This window comes from Salmo salar, chromosome 05 (assembly GCF_965601325.2).
Source record: "Salmo salar chromosome 05, fSalSal1, whole genome shotgun sequence".
In the NCBI taxonomy this organism is placed as follows: Eukaryota; Metazoa; Chordata; class Actinopteri; order Salmoniformes; family Salmonidae; genus Salmo; species Salmo salar.
The window spans coordinates 37,331,440-37,354,240 of NC_138295.1; the positions used below are offsets into that span (position 1 = coordinate 37,331,440).

Consider the following 22,801-nt stretch of genomic DNA (forward strand, 5'->3'; position numbering starts at 1 on the left):
GCTGTGTTCTTGGGGACCTTCAATGCTGCAGAAATGTTTTGGTACCCTTCCCCAGATCTGGGCCTCGACACAATCCTGTCTCGTAGCTCTACAGGCAATTCCTTCGACCTCATGGCTTGGTTTTTGCTCTGACATTCACTGTCAACTGTGGGACCTTACATAGACAAGTGTGTGCCTTTCCAAATCATGTCCAATCAATTGAATTTACTACAGGTGGACACCAGGTTGTAGAAACATTTCAAGGATGATCAATGGAAACAGGATGAACCTGAGCTCAATTTTGAGTCTCGTAGCAAAGGGTCTGAATACTTATGTAAATAAGGTATTTCTGTTTTTTTTTTTTTTTTAATACATTTGCAAAAATTTCTAAAAATGATTTTTGCGTTGTCATTTTTATTTTATTTCACCTTTATTTAACCAAGTAGGCTAGTTGAGAACAAGTTCACATTTGCAACTGCGACCTGGCCAAGATAAAGCATAGCAATTCGACACATACAACAACACAGAGTTACACATGGAATAAACAAAACATAGTCAATAATATAGTAGAACAAAATAAAACAAAAAGTCTATATACAGTGAGTGCAAATGGATAAGGGAGTTAAGGCAATAAATAGGCCATGGTGGCGAAGTAATTACAATATAGCAATTAAAGACTGGAATGGTAGATGTGCAGAAGATGAATGTGCAAGTAGAGATACTGGGGTGCAAAGGAGCAAGATAAATAAATACAGTATGGGGATGAGGTAGGTAGATAGATGGGCTGTTTACAGATGGGCTATGTACAGGTGCAGTGATCTGTGAGCTGCTCTGACCGCTGGTGTTTAAAGCTAGTGAGGGAGATACAGTGGGGGGAAAAAGTATTTGATCTCCTACGTTTGCCCACTTACAAAGAAATGATCAGTCTATAATTTTAATGGTAGGTTTATTTGAACAGTGAGAGACAGAATAACAAAAATATCCAGAAAAACGCATGTCAAAAATGTTATAAAATGATTTGCATTTTAATGAGGGAAATAAGTATTTGACCCCTCTGCAAAACAGGACTTAGTACTTGGTGACAAAACCCTTGTTGGCAATCACAGAGGTCAGACGTTTCTTGCAGTTGCCCACCAGGTTTGCACACATCTCAGGAGGGATTTTGTCCCACTCCTCTTTGCAGATCTTCTCCAAGTCATTAAGGTTTTGAGGCTGACGTTTGAGAACTCGAACCTTCAGCTCCCTCCATAGATTTTCTATGGGATTAAGGTCAGGAGACTGGCTAGGCCACTCCAGGACCTTAATGTGCTTTTTCTTGAGCCACTCCTTTGTTGCCTTGGCCGTGTGTTTTGGGTCATTGTCATGCTGGAATACCCATCCACGACCCATTTTCAATGCCCTGGCTGAGGGAAGGAGGTTCTCACCCAAGATTTGACAGTACATGGCCCCGTCAAATGATGCGGTGAAGTTGTCCTGTCCCCTTAGCAGAAAAACACCCCCAAAGCATAATGTTTCCACCTCCATGTTTGACGGTGGAGATGGTGCTCTTGGGGTCATAGGCAGCATTCCTCCTCCTCCAAAGACGGCGAGTTGAGTTGATGCCAAAAAGCTCCATTTTGGTCTCATCTGACCACAACACTTTCACCAGTTGTCCTCTGAATCATTCAGATGTTCATTGGCAAACTTCAGACGGGCATGTATATGTATTCTTGAGCAGGGAGACCTTGCGGGCGCTGCAGGATTTCAGTCCTTCACGGCGTAGTGTGTTACCAATTGTTTTTTTGGTGACTATGGTCCCAGCTGCCTTGAGATCATTGACAAGATCCTCCCGTGTATTTCTGGGCTGATTCCTCACCGTTCTCAAGATCATTGCAACCCCACGAGGTGAGATCTTGCATGGAGCCCCAGGCCGAGGGATATTGACAGTTCTTTTGTGTTTCTTCCATTTGCGAATAATTGCACCAAATGTTGTCACCTTCTCACCAAGCTGCTTGGCGATGGTCTTGTAGCCCATTCCAGCCTTGTGTAGGTCTACAATCTTGTCCCTGACATCCTTGGAGAGCTCTTTGGTCTTGGCAATGGTGGAGAGTTTGGAATCTGATTGATTGATTGATTGCTTCTGTGGACAGGTGTCTTTTTTACAGGTAACAAGCTGCGGTTAGGAGCACTCCCTTTAAGAGTGTGCTCCTAATCTCAGCTCGTTACCTGTATAAAAGACACCTGGGAACTAGAAATCTTTCTGATTGAGAGGGGCTCAAATACTTATTTCCCTCATTAAAATGCAAATCAATTTATAACATTTTTGACATGTGTTTTTCTGGATATTTTTGTTGTTATTCTGTCTCTCACTGTTCAAATAAACGTACCATTAAAATTATAGACTGATCCTTTCTTTATCAGTGGGCAAACTTACAAAATCAGCAGGGGATCAAATACTTCTTTTCGCCACTGTATGAGTCTCCAGCTTCAGTGATTTTTGCAGTTCGTTCCAGTCATTGGCAGCAGAGAACTGGAAGGAAAGATGACCAAGGAGGAATTGGCTTTGGGGGTGACCAGTGAGATATAACTGCTGGAGTGCGTGCTACGAGTGGGTGCTGCTATGGTGACCAGTGAGCTGAGATAAGGTGGGGCTTTACCTAGCAGACACTTGTAGATAACCTGTAGCCAGTGGGTTTGGCGATGAGTATGAAGAGGGCCAACCAACGAGAGCATACAGGTCGCAATGGTGGGTAGTGTATGGGGCTTTGGTGACAAAACGGATGGCACTGTGATAAACTGCATCCAATTTGTTGAGTAGAGTGTTTCAGGCTATTTTATAGATGACATCACCGAAGTCGAGGATCTGTTGGATGGTCAGTTTTACGAGGGTATGTTTGGCAGCATGAGTGAAGGATGCTAGTGGCATTATAGTGGCTTTATCGGTGGTAACAGTGTTTCCTAGCCTCAGAGCAGTGGGCAGCTGGGAGGAGGTGCTCTTATTCTCTATGGACTTTACAGTGTCCCAGAACTTTTTTGAGTTAGTACTACAGGATGCAAATTTCTGTTTGAAAAAGCTAGCCTTAGCTTTCCTATATATTTGTTCCTAACTTCCCTGAAAAGTTGCATATCACGGGGGCTATTCGATGCTAATGCAGAAGAGATGTTTTTGTGCTGGTCAAGGGCAGACAAGTCTGGAGTGAACCAAGGACTATATCTATTCCTAGTTCTACATTTTTTGAATGGGGCATGCTTATTTAAGATGGTGAGGAAGGCACGTTTAAAGAATAGCCAGGCATCATCTACTGACAGGATGAGGTCAATGTCATTCCAGGATACCCCGGCCAGGTCGATTAGAAGTGTTTTAGGGAGCGTTTGACAGTGATGAGGGGTGGTCGTTTGGTCACAGACCCATTTCGGATGCAGGCAATGAGGAATTGATCGCTGAGATCTTGATTGAAAACAGCAGAGGTGTATTTGGAGGGCGAGTTAGTTAGGATGACATCTATGAGGGTGCCCGTGTTTACGGATTTGGGGTTGTACCTGGTAGGTTCATTGGTAATTTGTGTGAGATTGAGGGCGTCAAGCTTAGATTGTAGGATGGCCGGGGTGTTAAGCAAGTCCCAGTTTAGGTCACCTAGTAGCACAAGCTCAGAAGATAGATGGGGGCAATCAATTCACATATGGTATCAAGGGCACAGCTGGGGGCAGAGGGAGGTCTATAGCAAGCGGCAACAGTGAGAGACTTATTTCTGGAAAGGTGAATTTTTAGAAGTAGAAGCTCAAATTGTTTGAGTACAGACTTGGATACTAATACAGAACTCTGCAGGCTATCTTTGCAGTAGATTGCAACACCGCCCCCTTTGGCATTTCTATCTTGGCGGAAAATGTTATAGTTAGCGATGGAGACTTCAGGGTCATTATGGTGTATTGTGTCTAGATTGATGCGAATTTTAGAACAGGGCTGTAATGTAACAAAATGTGGAAAAAGGGAAGGAGTCTGAATACTTTCTGAATGCACTGTATATTTTGTATTTCTCAACTTTCAATATTCAGCTCAATAGCCACTATTTTACAACCAAGATATTTGATATGGCTTTTGAGATCATATGGAGCAGCGTGTGCTCGGAATTTGCACACCGGCCATTGCGAGGGCATAGGCCTAAGGTCCCATGGGTAATAGCTTACAACTGCACATTTTATTAGGACACTAAATGTACTGTTGGATGAATACATGGCTACTAGCAGTGGGTATTATATTTAGATTTAGCGATTTAGTTAGTGTTTTGAGTTTCCACTTTCTCAGGATTTGAACCCCAAATTATTTAGCCTATGAACAAAACAACAAATCGGGAAATTCTGGTGTCCTATTTTGACAGTAATATAGCAACTATATTCTAATTGTCAACCCAAAATTCATGACAAATTACTGGATTATGTTGCGCATCAAAATATCTTGAATCATGCATTCCTGCTTGGACGTGTTAGATGAAACAACTTAGTGATTGAATATCTCAGTAGCCTATTTTATTATACTTCTTAATAAAGCATGAATGACTGGGACACTGCCACCAACTGTAAAAGTTATTGACACCAGTGTAAAATGTTAGTCTGGAGCCCTGTAATAGTAATTAACACTTAGGGTAGGTGATGATTCAGGGGAGCACAAATGACAGGCACTAATTTGCTATATAGCCTAAGTCATTAGCTTGGCTTTTATAACTTATATGGTTTAAGCAGACAGACGGAGAACAAGAAGAAGCACAAAGTGACAGCAGAGAAGATGCTGAGACAGATAGACAGCACAACATGGAGGCAACACGTATGTCTAGAGCAGAGACAGTTATAGTGGTGAGTTGTATCTCCAGACAGAGACACAGTTATAGTGGTGAGTTGTATCTCCAGACAGAGACACAGTTATAGTGGTGAGTTGTATCTCCAGACAGAGACAGTTATAGTGGTGAGTTGTATCTCCAGACAGAGACAGTTATAGTGGTGAGTTGTATCTCCAGACAGAGACAGTTATAGTGGTGAGTTGTATCTCCAGACAGAGACAGTTATAGTGGTGAGTTGTATCTCCAGACAGAGACACAGTTATAGTGGTGAGTTGTATCTCCAGACAGAGACAGTTATAGTGGTGAGTTGTATCTCCAGACAGAGACACAGTTATAGTGGTGAGTTGTATCTCCAGACAGAGACACAGTTATAGTGGTGAGTTGTATCTCCAGACAGAGACACAGTTATAGTGGTGAGTTGTATCTCCAGACAGAGACACAGTTATAGTGGTGAGTTGTATCTCCAGACAGAGACACAGTTATAGTGGTGAGTTGTATCTCCAGACAGAGACACGATTATAGTGGTGAGTTGTATCTCCAGACAGAGACACAGTTATAGTGGTGAGTTGTATCTCCAGACAGAGACACAGTTATAGTGGTGAGTTGTATCTCCAGACAGAGACAGTTATAGTGGTGAGTTGTATCTCCAGTCAGAGACAGTTATAGTGGTGAGTTGTATCTCCAGACAGAGACAGTTATAGTGGTGAGTTGTATCTCCAGACAGAGACACTTATAGTGGTGAGTTGTATCTCCAGACAGAGACACAGTTATAGTGGTGAGTTGTATATCCAGACAGAGACGCAGTTATAGTGGTGAGTGTATCTCCAGTGGTGCTTTTACATATTGTATTTGTTTTAAACATGTTCTGGTTAAAAAAGAGGAGGATCGAATCTCGCCAGACACTGGAACAGAAGTGGTTGAGAAACGCTGTACTGTACTGCCAATGTTGTGTGTCAGCACTACTGCCTGTCTAAGTAGGGTGTGTAGGGTTAGGGTGTATGTGTGTGTGTATGGTGGCATGCACAACGTGATGTGGGCTGGTGTGGATAAAATGCCAGGGCCCAATGCATGTCCCAGTCTGCAGCTGCAAGTTTGTGTTTTTTTAATAAGGCTGCTTGAGGAATTTGGGCTAAGATGGGGGGAAAATAGAGAATAATATATATACTGTAGGGTAGAAAACTCAACATGTTTTTAAATGTCCACTTGCCATCTATCCAGTCTGTCCTTAGGCCTCTGACCTATGTAAATAAAGTTTGGGAACGTTAACAAATAATATGACATGAAACCAGCGAACGGGAAGGGCGAGTAATTTCTCTCGCTCCTTTCCCTAAGAACTTCACCAAAGACAGTACTCAGGATTACCATTCTCCTACCGGCAGGATATTATGCTGGCAGGACGATTGCAAAATGTATGTATAAAAAAAAGTCCCCCGGCAAAGACATGCTAAACTTTGACTAGCAATAAAACATTTTAAAACATCACAGCATTGCAACAACCTCTGAAAAAATACATGTATAATTTGACGTATTTTACATTTTTTATTATTTATACCAGAATTTATTTTGAAAGTTTACAAAAATGCTGGTATATTGAAAGCTTTTGTGTAGGCTATATTTAAATAAATACACTTTGAATAAAATACAAATATATGTTATTGGAATTACTCAATAGTATCTGCAAAAGGACTGCCCGTTCCATGATCTCGCCATCACGGTTGACAACTCCCTTGTGTCCTCCTCCCAGAGTGCTAAGAACCTTGGCGTGACCCTGGACAACACCCTGTCGTTCTGCACTAACATCAAGGCGGTGACCCGATCCTGTAGGTTCATGCTCTACAACATTCGCAGAGTACGACCCTGCCTCACACAGGAAGCGGCGCAGGTCCTAATCCAGGCACTTGTCATCTCCCGTCTGGATTACTGCAACTCGCTGTTGGCTGGGCTCCCTGCCTGTGCCATTAAACCCCTACAACTCATCCAGAACGCCGCAGCCCGTCTGGTGTTCAACCTTCCCAAGTTCTCTCACGTCACTCCGCTCCTCCGCTCTCTCCACTGGCTTCAAGTTGAAGCTCGCATCCGCTACAAGACCATGGTGATTGCCTACGGAGCTGTGAGGGGAACGGCACCTCCGTACCTTCAGGCTCTGATCAGGCCCTACACCCAAACAAGGGCACTGCGTTCATCCACCTCTGGCCTGCTCGCCTCCCTACCTCTGAGGAAGCACAGTTCCCGCTCAGCCCAGTCAAAACTGTTCGCTGCTCTGGCACCCCAATGGTGGAACAAGCTCCCTCACGACGCCAGGACAGCGGAGTCAATCACCACCTTCCGGAGACACCTGAAACCCCACCTCTTTAAGGAATACCTAGGATAGGATAAAGTAATCCTTCTAACCCCCCCCCCCTTAAAAGATTTAGATGCACTATTGTAAAGTGGTTGTTCCACTGGATATCATAAGGTGAATGCACCAATTTGTAAGTCGCTCTGGATAAGAGCGTCTGCTAAATGACTTAAATGTAAATGTAAATGTTAAATGGGTCTCTTGTGCTGAGCACCTGGTTTAATACAGAGTACTGGTGACTCCTTATACCTAGGTGTCTAGTTAGACTGTAAACTCTCCTTCCAGACTCACATTAAGCATCTCCAATCCAAAATTAAATCTAGAATCGGCTTCCTATTTCGCAACAAAGCATCCTTCACTCATGCTGCCAAACATACCCTCGTAAAACTGACTATCCTACCGATCCTTGACTTCGGTGATGTCATTTACAAAATAGCCTCCAACACTCTACTCAGCAAATTGGATGTAGTCTATCACAGTGCCATCCGTTTTGTCACCAAAGCCCCATATACTACCCACCACTGCGACCGGTATGCTCTCGTTGGCTGGCCCTCTTCATATTCATTGCCAAACCCACTGGCTCCAGGTCATCTATAATTCTTTGCTAGGTAAAGCCCCGCCTTATCTCAGCCCACTGGTCACCATAGCAGCACCTGCCTGTAGCATGCTCCAGCAGGTATATTTCACTGGTCATCCCCAAAGCCAACTCCACCTTTGGCCGCCTTTCCTTCCGGTTCTCTGCTGCCAATGACTGGAACGAATTGCAAAAATCACTGAAGCTGGAGTCTTATCTCCCTCACTAACTTTAAGCATCAGCTGTCAGAGCAGCTTACCGATCATTGCACCTGTACACAGCCCATCTGTAAATAGCCCACCCAACTACCTCATCCCCATATTGTTATTATTTTTTTCTCCTTTGCACCCCAGTATCTCTACTTGCACATTCATCTTCTGCACATCAATCACTCCAGTGTTTAATTGCTAAATTGTAATTATTTCGCCACTATGGCCTATTTATTGCCTTACCTCCCTAATCTTACTACATTTGCACACACTGTATATAGATTTTTCTATTGTGTTATTGACTGTACGTTTGTTTATCCCATGTGTAACTCTGTGTTGTTGGTGTCACACTGCTTTGCTTTATCTTGGCCAGGTCGCAGTTGTAAATGAGAACTTGTTCTCCACTGGCCTACCTGGTTAAATAAAGGTTAAAAAAAAAATCCTTTCTCCACCCACTCCTGCCATGCAATACACGGTTATACTTATTGGCTTGTAGAGAGAACCTTTCTACTTGTTTCAGCTAGAGTGGGGTGGGAAATTCTCAGTAGGGTCTCTACTAACCAAACTGTGTAGATTTGGAGGGGGACTGTGTCATATATGCCCAGCAGCACTTAGTTCTCCACCCCCTCTATAGCGCCCAATGCTGTGTTCTGTAATAGACTGTACATGGGATTCTTATTGGCTTGTAGAGAGAACTTTTCTACCTGTCTCAGCTAAAGGCGGGTGGGAAATACTCAGTAGGGTCTCTACTAACCTAATATGGTTATCTTTGTATGGGGGCTTTCTCTCCACAAGCCAATATGTATCCCATGTACAGTCTATTACAGTGAATGGGGCTATGGAGGGGACCTAGAACAAAGTGCTCCTGGGTATGACACAGTCCCACTCCAAAACGAACCCTATTTGGTAGTAGAGACACTACTGAGTATTTTCCACCCCACTTTAGCTAAGATAGGTAGGAACGTTTTCTCTCTACAGCCCAATATTCTCAACATACCAGCATCAACATTGTATTTTGTCATTATTGGTATTAATAAATTTAAAAAACACCCATAATTTGTATCTGTTTTCAGAAATTACCCAGTGCATTTTCTTATTGTCACAATAGAAGTGGTCATTGATTTAAAAAAAAGTATATCTTTTGAATTAATTATCCACATTGCAATGTTTTGAAATGCAGTTTTTTTTAAGGCAACGAAAGTGACGTCATCATTTGTGCTGCTGGCAGAATACAAGTGTACGGGTGACTGTACAGTAGAATGTTAAGAAACTGACGTTACCGTCAAGAGATTTGTTTGACACTGTTTGTTGTTCTTTTCTGTCATCTCGAGCTAACTCTCACAAACAGCCATCACATTCGATTGAGCGGGACAGATTGAAGAAAACAGGTAAAGTTTATACATTTGCAACGTGCTTTGTTCTCAAAGGATAGATTCGTATATGGAGGTCGGTCAACAAGTTGTCTAATTTCAGTTACAGGTATGTGGATAACTTGAACCTTCTGTTGTAAGCTATTTGAGATGCTGACATTGGAAAAATATAAGTTGCCTAATAATAACTGATGTAATAATAATAACTGATTTATAGCCTAATAATGCAATGTATGGAAACATAGTCGCCAAACAGGATCCGTGTTTTGTTTTGTTTTGACTGACAAGAGGGGGGGGGGGACGGGGACATTTGCCAACTTTTGCATACAATGTTGCCAACAATGTCTCATGATGACAGCAACTCTCCCCGCGAAATTGTTACATTAAATTCGTTTGGAATGATTGATGCTGGACGAATTCGCGGCATTTGTGGGTGGTGCACATTTTTCTGGTAAAGCGAAACCGAACCTATCACTCATTGTGTAGTCTATTCGTTCAGTCTCTCTCCAGTCTCTCCGAAAAGTCCTTGAAATTCCTCACTGTGGACCTATTTTAGTTACCCACATGAAGGGTGGTCGTGTATCGAGACCTAAGGATAGATGTATTGACTTGCTGTCAGCATTTCATTAGTTGGGAAGTGGAAATTCCATTGTTTTGCAATTCATGTGACTTTTTCAGTTAGTCAGAGGGGCCTGAATTCATCCTTCCCTTTTCTGCAACTGCCTTCTGTCAGCTGTTTTTGAAGCCACGGGTGTAGGCCTATTGCTCTGGTAGTGTCCTACCTCAAGAGTTTAGCCTCTTGCCGTGCACTTTAATACAATTACCACAATCTATCTCTTCTCCTTATCTCTCATTACTCTTATCTATTTACTCCTTCTATCCAATCTCCTTTCCAGCTGTGTCTCTTTCTCTACCTTCTTAACCAACTTCCCTCTCTCTCTTGCTCTCTTCTCTCCCCCTCTCCCTCTAGGCCTATCTCTAGGTGGCGATGGGTTCTATGTTCCGTAGTGAGGAGGTATGCCTGGTGCAGCTCTTCCTCCAGTCTAGTTCGGCCTATAACTGTGTCAGTGAACTGGGAGAACTGGGCCTGGTCGAGTTCAGAGACGTGAGTTCTGTTCTCCCCTGATCTTGTTTGTCTCATATCTTCGCATGACTAAAGATTCACTGGCTTAGAACTAATAGCTGCAACTAATATCTCAACCGTCTTGCTATGAATAACTAGGTTTGACGTTAATGACGTGTCAACTAAATAAAGCCTAGTGTGAATAACTTGTGAGTAACTAACTCTCTCTTTTGCTAATTCCCTCCGTGGTGAATCAGTTGAACCCCAATGTCAACTCCTTCCAGAGGAAGTTTGTGGGGGAAGTGAGACGATGTCAGGAACTGGAGAAAACTTTCAGTGAGTATCTAGATCTCTCACACTATGGTCACCTAAACCAAGGCCGCTCATTAAAACCTCTATCCTAATAACAGGAAAATTGTTTGACGGTTTTCTCCTATGCATTTCTCTTTCTCTCTCTCCTTCGGTCTTTCTATCCTTCCATATCTTTCTCCCTGTCTCTCCCTCCATCTCTCTGTCTTTTCATCTTTCTCTCCACTCAGCGTTCCTGGAGCAGGAGATCAATAGGTCCCTGTTGCCCCCCTTCCATGGCCCGATCCCCTGCCCGAACCCCTTGGCCCCCCAGCCCAGAGAGTTGCTCACCATTGAGGAGGAGAGTGAGAGGCTGGCCAGGGAGCTCAAAGAGGTGTCCAGGAACAGAGACGGTCTCAGAACCCAGCTGATTCAGCTCAGCCAGTACAAAGGAGTTCTCACCCAGACCCACTCCCTCACCGCCTCACAGGTCAAAACTACACCTCCCATCACCACCCTCTCAATTCAATTTCAATTTAAGAACTTTATTGGCATGGGAAACATGCTAACATTGCCAGAGCAAGTGAAGTAGATAAATAAACAAAAGTGAAATAAACAATGCAAATTAACAGTAAACATTACACTCACAGAAGTTCCAAAATAATAAAGACTTTCAAATGTCATATTATGACCAAATACAGTATTGTAGCGATGTGCAAATAGTTAAAGTACAAAAGGGAAAATAACTAAACATAAATATGGGTTGTATTTACAATGGCGTTTGTTCTTCACTGGTTGACCTTTTCTTGTGGCAACAGGTCGCAAAATTTGCTGCTGTGACGGCACACTGTGGTATTTCACCCAGTAGATATGGGAGTTTATCAAAATTGGGTTTGTTTTCGAATTCTTGGTGGATCTGTGTAATCTGAGGGAAATATGTGTCTCTAATATGGTCATACATTTGGCAGGAGGTTAGGAAGTGCAGCTCAGTTTCCACCTCATTTTGTGGGCAGTGTGCACATAGCCTGTCTTCTCTTGAGAGTCAGGTCTGCCCATGGTGGCCTTTCTCAATAGCAAGGCTATGCTCACTGAGTCTGTATATAGTCAAAGTTTTCCTTAAGTTTGGGTCAGTCATAGTGGTCAGGTATTCTGCCACTGTATACTCTCTTTTTAGGGCCAAATAGCATTCTAGTTTGCTCTGTTTTTTTGTTAATTCTTTCCAATGTGTCAAGTAATTATCTTTTTGTTTTCTCATGATTTGGTTGGCTCTAATTGTGTTTCTGTCCTGGGGCTCTGTAGGGTTTGTTTGTGTTTGCGAACAGAGGCCCAGGACCAGCTTGCTTAGGGGACTCTTCTCCAGGTTCATCGCTCTGTAGGTGATGGCTTTGTTATGGATGGTTTGGGAATCGCTTTCTTTTAGGTGGTTGTAGAATTTAACGTCTCTTTTCTGGATTTTGATAATTAGCGGGTATCAGCCTAATTCTGCTCTGCATGCATTATTTGGTGTTTTACGCTATACACAGAGGATATTTTTGCGGAATTCTGCATGCAGTCTCAATTTGGTGTCTGTCCCATTTTGTGAATTCTTGGTTGGTGAGCGGACCCCAGACCTCACAACCACACAGGACAATGAGTTCTATAACTGATTCAAGTATTTTTAGCCAGATCCTAATTGGTATGTTGAATTTTCGGTTCCTTTTGATGGCATAGAAGGCCCTTCTTGCTTTGCCTCAGCTCGTTCACAGCTTTGTGGAAGTTACCTGTGGCGCTGATGTTTAGGCCGAGGTATGTATCGTTTTTTTGTGTGCTCTAGGGCAACGGTGTCTAGATGGAATTTGTATTTGTGGTCCTGGCAACTAGACCTTTTTTAGAACACCATTATTTTTGTTATACTGAGATTTACTGTCAGGGCCCAGGTCTGACAGAATCTGTGCAGAAAATCTAGGTGCTTCTGTAGGCCCTCCTTGGTTGGGGACAGAAGCACCAGATCATCAGCAAACAGTAGACATTTGACTTCAGATTATAGTAGGGTGAGGCCGTGTGCTGCAGACTGTTCTAGTGCCCTCGCCAATTCGTTGATATATATGTTGAAGAGGGTGGGGCTTAAGCTGCATCCCTGTCTCACCCCACGGTCCTTTGGAAAGAAATGTGTGTGTTTTTTGCCAATTTTAACCGCATACTTGTTGTTTGTGTACATGGATTTTAGAATGTAGTATGTTTCTCCCCCAACACCACTTTCCATCAATTTGTATAGCAGACCCTCATGCCAAATTGTGTCAAAGGCTTTTTTTAAATTAACAAAGCATGAGAAGACTTTGCCTTTGTTTTGTTTTGTTTGTTTGTCAATTAGAGTGTGCACGGTGAATACATGGTCTGTCCTACGGTAATTTGGTAAAAAGCCAATTTGACATTTGCTCAGTACATTGTTTTCACTGAGGAAATGCATGTGTCTGCTGTTAATGATAATGCAGAGGATTTTCCCAAGGTTGCTGTTGACACATATCCCACGGTAGTTATTGGGGTTAAATTTCGCTCCACTTTTGTGGATTGGGGTGATCAGTCCTTGGTTCCAAATATTGGGGGAAGATGCAAGAGCTAAGGATGATGTTAAAGAGTTTAAGTATAGCCAATTGGAATTTGTTGTCTGTATAATTTATCATTTAATTTCTCTCTCTCTCTCAACCAGACATACTCCCTCAGAGAACTAAAACTACTGTTTGGATGTGTTAAAGTCTCCCAAACCCTTTTTATTGTTTCCTCTTACAGGCTCCACCTCCTCTACGTGAAACAGTAGGCATATTGGAGCCTAACCGACAGGATGTCCACCTCCGGTAAACATCATTGGTGAAAGCGATTGCCAGTGTCCTTCCACCTTATTTTTTTTTCTTCCATTGGCTCTGGACAATGATCGATTTTCCAGTTGGTCAACATCCTCTTTTGCCAACTTGCCTATTTTTTTGGCTCGTCTCTCATCCTTCTCTCTTCTGCAGTTTTGTGGCCGGTGTGGTCCACCCCTGGAAAGTCCCATCGTTTGAGCGGTTGCTATGGCGAGCATGCCGCGGTTACATCGTCGTGAACTTCAGAGAGATGGAGGAGCAGCTGGAGCATCCTGAAACGGTGAGGAGAGAGGGAGAGGAGGAAAGAAATGAAGAGAAAAGTTATACTTAAAGTAAAACTCCACCCTATCTTTTGGTATTTGTTTCATTAGTCCATAATTGATATAGTCCCAAAATGTTTTGCATATCAGCAATCAAGTTGCATCAAATGCTAAATGCATAATACCGGCTGTATTTCTGTATTTTGGAAGTTTTATATCTTGAAACAAATACTAAATGAAACAAAAACAAATTTGGGGGGTGGAATTTTCCTTTTAAGTAAGAGTGACAAACAAGATGGTCAATGCATCAACATTTCTAATATGTGATGGGATTGCAGGGGGAGATGGTGCAGTGGACAGTGTTCCTCATATCCTACTGGGGAGATCAGATCGGACAGAAGGTCAAGAAGATCTGTGATTGGTGAGTAAACCTGTCCACTTCTTGTGGTGTCATTTACCACATTGCGGTGGTCCATGTGCATGCTTGTTTAATGACCCTTGTCTTTCTTGCACCTCCTTGATAACTTGCATTTCCAGCTTCCACACGCAGGTGTTTGCGTATCCTGACAGCCCCACGGAGAGAGAGGAAATTCTCCAGGGACTGCAGGGCAGAATTGAAGACATCAAATCAGTAAGTCAGACACTAGCGCTGTATAAAATGCATTCACCTTCAACTTTGTTGCTGCATCACTAAACTTCACTAGAAATCCTTGGGAGCAGCGAACAGAGCGAACGTTTACTGTCTGTAAAGTTGCCTCGAACTCCGTCTCTAATCCACACCTCCCCCTTTCGTCCTTCACCCCACTGCCCTCCCCTCCTCAGGTCCTCTCTCAGACAGAGCAGTTCCTCCAGCAGATGTTGGTGCGTGCAGTAGTGGTGTTGCCCCAGTGGAAGGTGCGGGTCCAGAAGTCTAAGGCAGTCCAGGCCGTACTGAACCTCTGCAGCCCCTCCGTCACCGACAAGTGTCTGATCGCTGAAGCCTGGTGTCCCGTCAGCAAGCTGCCCGAACTACAGAGCGCCCTGAGGGAAGGAGGGGTGAGCGAGGGGAAGGAAGCAGGGACGGGGAGTTGGGAGACACAGGAGAATAGAGGGACAGCGATTGTGCGGTTGACTAACGCAACAAGAGCGAGTTAGTTGTATGTTGTTGTCACGCTGTTGAAATCAAGGAATGGATGTCATTTTACACAGTACCCTAAACTTATATGACTTTAAGCCCCTTCATCTTCTCTCTGTCTCTAACCCATCAGAGGAAGAGTGGCAGCGGGGTGGACTCGTTCTACAACCGCCTCCCCTGCTCCACACCTCCTCCTACCTTGTTTCCCACCAACTCCTTCACTGCAGGCTTCCAGAACATTGTAGACGCCTACGGAGTGGCCAGTTACCGCGAGGTCAACCCAGGTATCAGTCCAATCAATACATCAATTCATTTAGCGGTCACTTCCAACCTCTAACCAGCCAACAACCTAGGGAAGAACCATCTCCTCTGGTATATGTCAACGATCAAAACTATTATGCCCCCCTTCTCTCATTTGCCCCTCTCTCTGTTTTCTCCTCTCCTACTTTCTCTGGCTAACCTCTCTCCATTACCCTCGCCCTCGCTCTCCTTTCCCCATATCTCCCTTTCTCTTTTTCCACTCTCTCTCATTCCCTCCTCCCCCCTGTCTCTGTAGCGGTGTACACCATCATCACGTTCCCCTTCCTGTTTGCCGTGATGTTTGGGGACGTGGGTCACGGTCTGCTGATGTCCCTGGCTGCCCTCTGGATGGTTCTGGAGGAGAAGGACCCCAAACTCAGGAACAACACTAATGAGGTCACACAGACACACACACACACACACACACCACACACACACACACAGTCACACCTTTTCATACACACCCTCTAAATTGGGAGACTGATTCAGAGGAACAGTCCTAATATAATGTCTATGTGTGTGGGTTAGATCTGGAGGATGATGTTTGGAGGACGTTATCTGATCCTGTTGATGGGACTGTTCTCTGTCTACACTGGGGCCATCTACAATGAGTGTTTTAGCAGAGGACTCAGCCCCTTCAGCTCCGGCTGGCATGTAGGACCCATGTTTGAGAACGGAGAGTGGAAGTAAGGACACACACACACACACGTGTGCCCATGCCCGTCACTCACACATGCATAACAGCGCCACAATCACTTTTCTGATTGTCCTGTATGTTATGTTTACAATATGAGTTTTGTGTCTCTCTCTCTCGCTGTCTTTTTCTCTTAGTCCAACAACTGTTAAAGAGAACAACTTCCTGTCCCTGGACCCTAACATCACTGGGGTTTTTACTGGACCCTATCCCTTTGGAATCGACCCGGTATGGAAATGCACCTCACGCTGCCTCCATCTTTCTCTCACTCCTCCATCTCTCACTCTCCATCTATCTCTTCCTCATCTCTCATCTCTTGATTGTTTCCGTGACTGTTCTTATGAGTAGCTGTGCTGTCTGTCTGTCCCTCTCAGGTTTGGGGTATGTCCAACAACCACCTGACGTTCCTCAACTCCTACAAGATGAAGATGTCTGTCATTATCGGGGTCATCCACATGACCTTCGGAGTCTGTCTGGCCTTCTTCAACTACATGTGAGGGAATGCGTGTGTATGTGTGTGTGTGTGTGTGTGTGTGTGTGTGTGTGTGTGTGTGTGTGTGTGTGTGTGTGTGTGTGTGTGTGTGTGTGTGTGTGTGTGTGTGTGTGTGTGTGTGTGTGTGTGTGTGTGTGTGTGTGCGTGCGTGCGTGCGTGCGTGCGTGCGTGCGTGCGTGCGTGCGTGCGTGCGTGCGTGCGTGCGTGCGTGCGTGCGTGCGTGCGTGCGTGCGTGCGTGCGTGCGTGCGTGCGTGCGTGCGTGCGTGCGTGCGTGCGTGCGTGCGTGCGTGCGTGCGTGCGTGCGTGCGTGCGTGCGTGCGTGCGTGCGTGCGTGCGTGCGTGCGTGCGTGCGTGCGTGCGTGCGTGCGTGCGTGCGTGCGTGCGTGCGTGCGTGCGTGCGTGCGTGCGTGCGTGCGTGCGTGCGTGCGTGCGTGCGTGCGTGCGTGCGTGCGTGCGTGCGTGCGTGCGTGCGTGCGTGCGTGCGTGCGTGCGTGCGTGCGTGCGTGCGTGCGTGCGTGCGTGCGTGCGTGCGTGCGTACGTACGTACGTGTTGGGGTCAATTCCTTTTCAATTCAGAAAGTTAACCATATTCCAATTTCACTTTTTTTTCATTGAAAAGCATTGTAGAGAATTAGAATTTGAGTGTACTTCCTGAATTGACCCCAATCCTAGTGTGTATGGAACTGCAAGGGAGTATCACTGTAAACGAATAATTTTCTCACCATCCCTCTTGCTATCCCTACCCCTCTCTCTCTACTCAAACCCATCCTTCTGCCTATGCATTCCTTACTCATAAACCTACGATTCCCTCTCTACCCATCTCTCTCTACTAATCCCTCTCCCTCTACCCACCCACTTCTCTCTTTGTCTCTCTCTATTCATCCCTCTCCCACTCTACCCATCCCTCTCTCCCCCATCCCGCCAGACACTTTAACCAGTTGAGCAGTGTGTTCCTGGTACTGATCCCAGAGCTGTTCTTCATGCTGTGTCTGTTTGGTTACCTGGTCTTCATGGTCATCTTCAAGTGGCTGGCCTTCGACACGACCCACTCTAACTCCGCCCCCAGCATCCTCATCCACTTCATAGACATGTTCCTATTCACCGAGAACAAGGACAACCCGCCCCTCTACGGAGGACAGGTATCTGTCTGAATGTGTCTGTCTGAATGTGTGTGTTTTGTGGGGAAACCTGGTGCCACTGTACAGGACTGGTATGTTTGTGGTAAGGCATGGAAGGGCACACAACGCGCTCACTCCAATGTACTTATTTGTCTAAAGTATGCGTAATGTTAGCTGAGTCCTTGAAAATATAATCTATAGGTAAACAATAGTATGGCAGCAGGCTCTCTCCAAAATACAACATGCACTCGTGTGTGTGTGTGTGTGTGTGTGTGTGTGTGTGTGTGTTTGTGTGTGTGTGTGTGTGTGTGTGTGTGTGTGTGTGTGTGTGTGTGTGTGTGTGTGTGTGTGTGTGTGACGTTCTAACTCCCTCTCTCTCTGTACTGTAGGTGGTGGTGCAGAAGGTCCTGGTGGTACTGGCGCTGTGTTCTGTTCCAGTCCTGCTGCTGGGGAAACCCATCCATCAATACATCACACACAGGAGGAAGCACCGGCACATGGTGAGAAACTGTGTTGTGTGTGTCTTGTCTGGACGTGTGCTATGCCTATTGATTTGAGTGTAAGTATCTAGGATGACTTTGTTTAGTCTTATGTGTATAACATCTGTATGTGTAATATACGTAAACTCAGCAAGAAAATAAACGTCCCCTTTTCAGGACCCTGTCTCTCAAAGATAATTGGTAAAAATCCAAATAACTTCACAGATCTTCATTGTAAAGGGTTTAAACACTGTTTGCCATGCTTGTTCAATGAACCATAAACAATTAATGAACATGCACCTGTGGAACGGTCGTTAAGACACTAACAGCTTACAGACGGTAGGCAATTAAGGTCACAGTAATGAAAACGTAGGACACTAAAGAGGCCTTTCTACTGACTCTGAAAAACACCAAAAGAAAGATGCCCAGGGTCCCTGCTCATCTGCATGAACGTGCCTTAGACATGCTGCAAGGAGGCATGAGGACTGCAGATGTGGCCAGGGCAATAAATTGCAATGTCCGTACTGTGAGACGCCTAAGACAGCGCTACAGGGAGACAGGATGGACAGCTGATCGTCCTCACAAAGGCAGACCACGTGTAACAACACCTGCACAGGATCGGTACATCTGAACATCACACCTGCGGGACAGGTACAGGATGGCAACAACAACTGCCCGAGTTACACCAGGAACGCGCAATCCCTCCATCAGTGCTCACACTGTCCACAATAGGCTGAGAGAAGCTGGACTGAGGGCAAGTAGGCCTGTTGTAAGGCAGGTCCTCACCAGACATCACCGGCAACAACGTCGCCTATGGGCACAAAGCCACCGTCGCTGGACCGGACAGGACTGGCAAAAAGTGCTCTGCACTGACGAGTCGCGGTTTTGTCTCACCAGGGGTGATGGTCGGATTCGCGTTTATCGTCGAAGGAATGTCTGTACTCTATACTCTGGAGCGGGATCGATTTGGAGGTGGAGGGTCCGTCACGGTCTGGGGCGGTGTGTCACAGCATCATCGGACTGAGCTTGTTGTCATCGCAGGTAATCTCAACGCTGTGCGTAACAGGGAAGACACCCTCCTCCCTCATGTGGTACCCTTCCTGCAGGCTCATCCTGACATGATCCTCCAGCAGGACAATGCCACCAGCCATAATGCTCGTTCTGTGCGTGATTTCCTGCAAGACAGGAATGTCAGTGCTCTGCCATGGCCAGCGAAGAGCCCGGATCTCAATCCCATTGAGCATGCCTGGGACCTGTTGGATCGGAGGGTGAGGGCTAGGGCCATTCCCCCCAGAAATGTCCGGGAACTTGCAGGTGCCTTGGTGGAAGAGTGGAGTAACATCTCACAGCAAGTGAATCTGGCAAATCTGGTGCAGTCCATGAGGAGGAGATACACTGCAGTACTTAATGCAGCTGGTGGCCACACCAGATACTGACTGTTACTTTTGATTTTGACCCACACTTTGTTCAGGGACACATTATTCCATTTCTGTTAGTCACATGTCTGTGGAACTTGTTCAATTTGTCTCAGTTGTTGAATCTTATGTTCATTCAAATATTTACATATGTTAAGATTGCTGAAAATAAACGCAGTTGACAGTGAGAGGACGTTTCTTTTTTTGCTGAGTTTATTATGTATTAATATATGTATTTATATACAGTATGTATTATAATCTCTGTGAGTGGGTCTGATGTGATTGTGTCTTCCAGGCAGGAGACAGACGACCCCTGTTGGCTGAGAACAGTTCCATCAATGCTCATCAGGGAGAGGTGGGGAGTCACAGAGAGGAGGTGGTGGTGAGAGGGAGAGGGGGAGCGAGTCATCACTGTGTTACCCGTGCTAGCTCCGTTTCAATGTACTCATAGCCCGAGCTAGTGTCACAAGTAATAACATATTACTCCGTCCAACTTCTCTACCCTTTTTCCCTGTCTTAAAAAAAAAAGCTAATTCTCTCTGCGTCTCTGTAGGATTTTGACGCTGCTGATGCATTCATGCACCAGGCCATCCACACCATAGAGTACTGTCTAGGCTGCATCTCCAACACAGCCTCCTACCTACGACTGTGGGCCCTCAGCCTTGCACACGCACGTGAGTCACACGCACACACACTTTCCCCACTGATTTACAGTGACTTACTGATCGCACACTGACTCATTCCTTTAAGAGTGCTAACTCATTCTAGCGCCTACTCAGTGTGTCCCCTTTCACCCTCCGTCCCTCCAGAGCTGTCGGAGGTGCTCTGGGAGATGGTGCTGCATAACGCGCTGACCTGGCAAGGCAACATGGGATCTGTGATCCTGTTTCTATTCTTCTTCGTCTTCGCGGTGCTGACAGTCTCCATCCTGCTGGTCATGGAGGGCCTGTCTGCCTTCCTGCATGCCCTGCGTCTGCACTGGTGAGAGAAGGGGACGGAGGGAGGGAGGGGTAGAGGTGGGGGGGTGAGAATGAGTGAGAGATGGTGGGAAGGAATTAGACGAAGGGGAGAGGAGTGTGTCAATGGAGAATAAGATCAAACATATTATTCGTGAAAAAAATGTAATGCAATATTGTCTGTTGTTTTTTGAAAATGTTATCTCTCTCCTAGGGTGGAGTTCCAGAATAAATTCTACAGTGGAACAGGTTACAAGCTGAACCCTTTCTCCTTCTCTTCCCTAATCCACGACTCGTCCGCTCTGTGATCATTTAAACGATCAATGAATTATGATTCCCGAATGGTTATATTAACTTGCTCTGCACCTATCAAACCGCACACATTTCAGAATGATTGCTGTCTTTTTTTGTACGCTTGGTGTTTTGTAAAATGTGTTCAATGTACAAGAATGCATTTAGGCCTTTTGCACTATGGTATGGAGTGTTTATGTGCCTATTTCAGCATGCATGCTGTGTCATCAAAATCAATGTCTTTCTTGTTCCTTCTATGCGCTGATCATGGGGTGGGTCTGTAAATTCACTCTGGCTGTCTACTCTGATTTCAGAGAACTCTCGTCTGAGTGTGCCAGAGCTCAGAACAACAGGTATTTACTTACGAACACGCAGCACCGTTGAATATGACCGGTGTCTGCAGAAAAACTTAATTAAATTGTTGCCAGCAGCACAGTTAGTCACCAATGCCCTAGATAAAACGAAAACAGTCTAACCAGCTATGCTAGGGCGAATAAAATAGTCAGAGTGAGGTGTTCTCTCATTTGTGTCTGGAAGTAGCTAGCAAGCTAGCCAACTTCAGCCAGTTAGCTCGGGTGCTTGACTGCCGTTGTGAGGTCAGAACGCTCGGATCAACCCTACTCCTCAGCCAGAGCGTCCAGTGTGTGCTCTGAACACCCCGAGAGCAAAACGCTCTGTATTCACGAAAGGACACTCTAACAACGCTCTAAATTTATGAAAGCCCAGAGCGCACTCTGAGCGCACTCCAGAGTGAATTTACGAACACACCCCATGTGTCCCAACCTCCAGTAATGTACCTTTAGATAATATGTTGTTTGAATAATATATTAACAGTAATACATTCACAGCCTCTCTGTTTATCGTTCAAAGCATTATTTGAAAATGGTTGAATAACTCAGAAAATGGGTGCTATTGACTTTCACACATGACCGTGATCTCAAAGTCACTAAAGATAAGGCACACACCAATTGTCTTAACTCATATGTTGTGGTCTTGAAGAGAGTCCACATAGACATGATTTTGCTATGATGGTGTAGTATTATCTAAAATAAGGACGCACGACAACGAGGTTCTAGCTCCAGCATGTTTACTAACCTAACCCTCGCATGTCATACCTAGGTACGGATAATTCCAAGGGACATCCTACTACAGATGGTAACATAAACAACCCTTTATGGTACTCAACACCTCTTTCTTATGTTATATTTGAACACGGTTAAGAATTATGAAAAGGGAAACTTGTAAACTCATGTGTCATTCACATTCTTTTTGATCTGAGCAGAGAACCATCTGAATGAAGATCAATGTTTTGCCAATGTTCTGCCGCATTCTCTGTATGTTCACATCGTACTGTCTGTCTCTTTGCACTATCACTGTGTTAAACTCTAGGGCTGAAATGAAATTAAAGCCAATTTTTTTCTGACGGTTCTTGTGTGGGTGGATTTGACTTGTTCCTTAAATATTATGCACATGAATCAATATTGGTCTCATTTATTCTTAATTGAATTATTTCACTTTCACTCTAATAATTGTTTAAGTCAATTTAAGCCTAAAGAACCAGATACAGTGTGGGGTAAATGCATGTGAAGCACAACAACGTCTTTATTTAATTATTTTTAAAATTGTATTTTATTAAAAAAATATATAGAATTGTATTTATTCTTTTTTTATTAACAAATCAATACAAAAAGTACATGGGAGCACAAGTATATATAAAAAATATACAAAGGACATTTGGGCTAGGGGGTACAATATCACATTGCACAAGGACCTTAAGGGGCATACACACATTGATCATTCTAATAGCTTTTTTGTTGGCTGAGTATTTAATTTCCTAGTTCAATAATAGTTCAATTTCTTTTTGCAAAGTAATAAGATGTTTTGTTTGTAAATTTACATTGGGGAATAGGATATTTGGCCAAAAGAATAATGAAATGAATTACATAAAATTGTTTCAATTTATTTCTATCATAAGTAAAGAATCAAGCAGCACATCTCTCTATATAGTGTAAAATCTTCATAAATGTGTTCAATTATAAATCTACTGATGTCTTGCCACAGATTCCTTACATGAATACAATGCCAAAAAAGATACAACACTGTTTCTGGGTGGTCATTACAAAAGGTACAATTTGAATTCTTTTTTTTTTTTTACTTCTTCATATAATGGTTGGCGGGATAATATTTATAAATAATTTTTTAAGAAACTTC

At 44.4% G+C, this 22,801-nt stretch overlaps 1 protein-coding gene across 3 annotated transcripts; it reads left to right on the forward strand.

The window, feature by feature from the left end:
* Positions 1 to 9,111: 9,111 nt before the first annotated feature.
* On the forward strand, positions 9,112 to 22,013 carry LOC106604771 (V-type proton ATPase 116 kDa subunit a 3). 3 transcript variants are annotated; one of them, XM_014199790.3, is made up of 20 exons: positions 9,112 to 9,299; positions 10,252 to 10,386; positions 10,602 to 10,680; positions 10,884 to 11,122; positions 13,399 to 13,463; positions 13,623 to 13,749; positions 14,068 to 14,150; positions 14,267 to 14,360; positions 14,552 to 14,764; positions 14,977 to 15,127; positions 15,400 to 15,539; positions 15,672 to 15,829; positions 15,975 to 16,065; positions 16,212 to 16,330; positions 17,257 to 17,470; positions 17,839 to 17,949; positions 19,639 to 19,725; positions 19,897 to 20,017; positions 20,153 to 20,324; positions 20,514 to 22,013. In XM_014199790.3, exons 2-20 carry the CDS (start codon positions 10,270 to 10,272, stop codon positions 20,605 to 20,607), a joined length of 2,475 nt encoding a protein of 824 aa, XP_014055265.3. In that variant the 5' UTR covers positions 9,112 to 9,299; positions 10,252 to 10,269; the 3' UTR covers positions 20,608 to 22,013. The 3 variants fall into 3 exon arrangements, 2 of the variants coding, with proteins under 2 accessions (XP_014055265.3, XP_014055266.3); XM_014199791.3 differs by having other exon boundaries at positions 19,639 to 19,698; XR_006769865.2 differs by lacking the exon at positions 20,514 to 22,013 and having other exon boundaries at positions 19,639 to 19,812; positions 20,153 to 20,272.
* Positions 22,014 to 22,801: the final 788 nt, after the last annotated feature.

Bases quoted from the DNA above. Each gene is read 5' to 3' on its own strand.
- LOC106604771 (XM_014199790.3), top strand. From the start codon at position 10,270: ATGGGTTCTATGTTCCGTAGTGAGGAGGTATGCCTGGTGCAGCTCTTC. The intron at 15,128-15,399 runs GTATCAGTCCAA...CTGTCTCTGTAG, and splicing joins TTACCGCGAGGTCAACCCAG to CGGTGTACACCATCATCACG. The intron at 20,325-20,513 runs GTGAGAGAAGGG...TCTCTCTCCTAG, and splicing joins CATGCCCTGCGTCTGCACTG to GGTGGAGTTCCAGAATAAAT.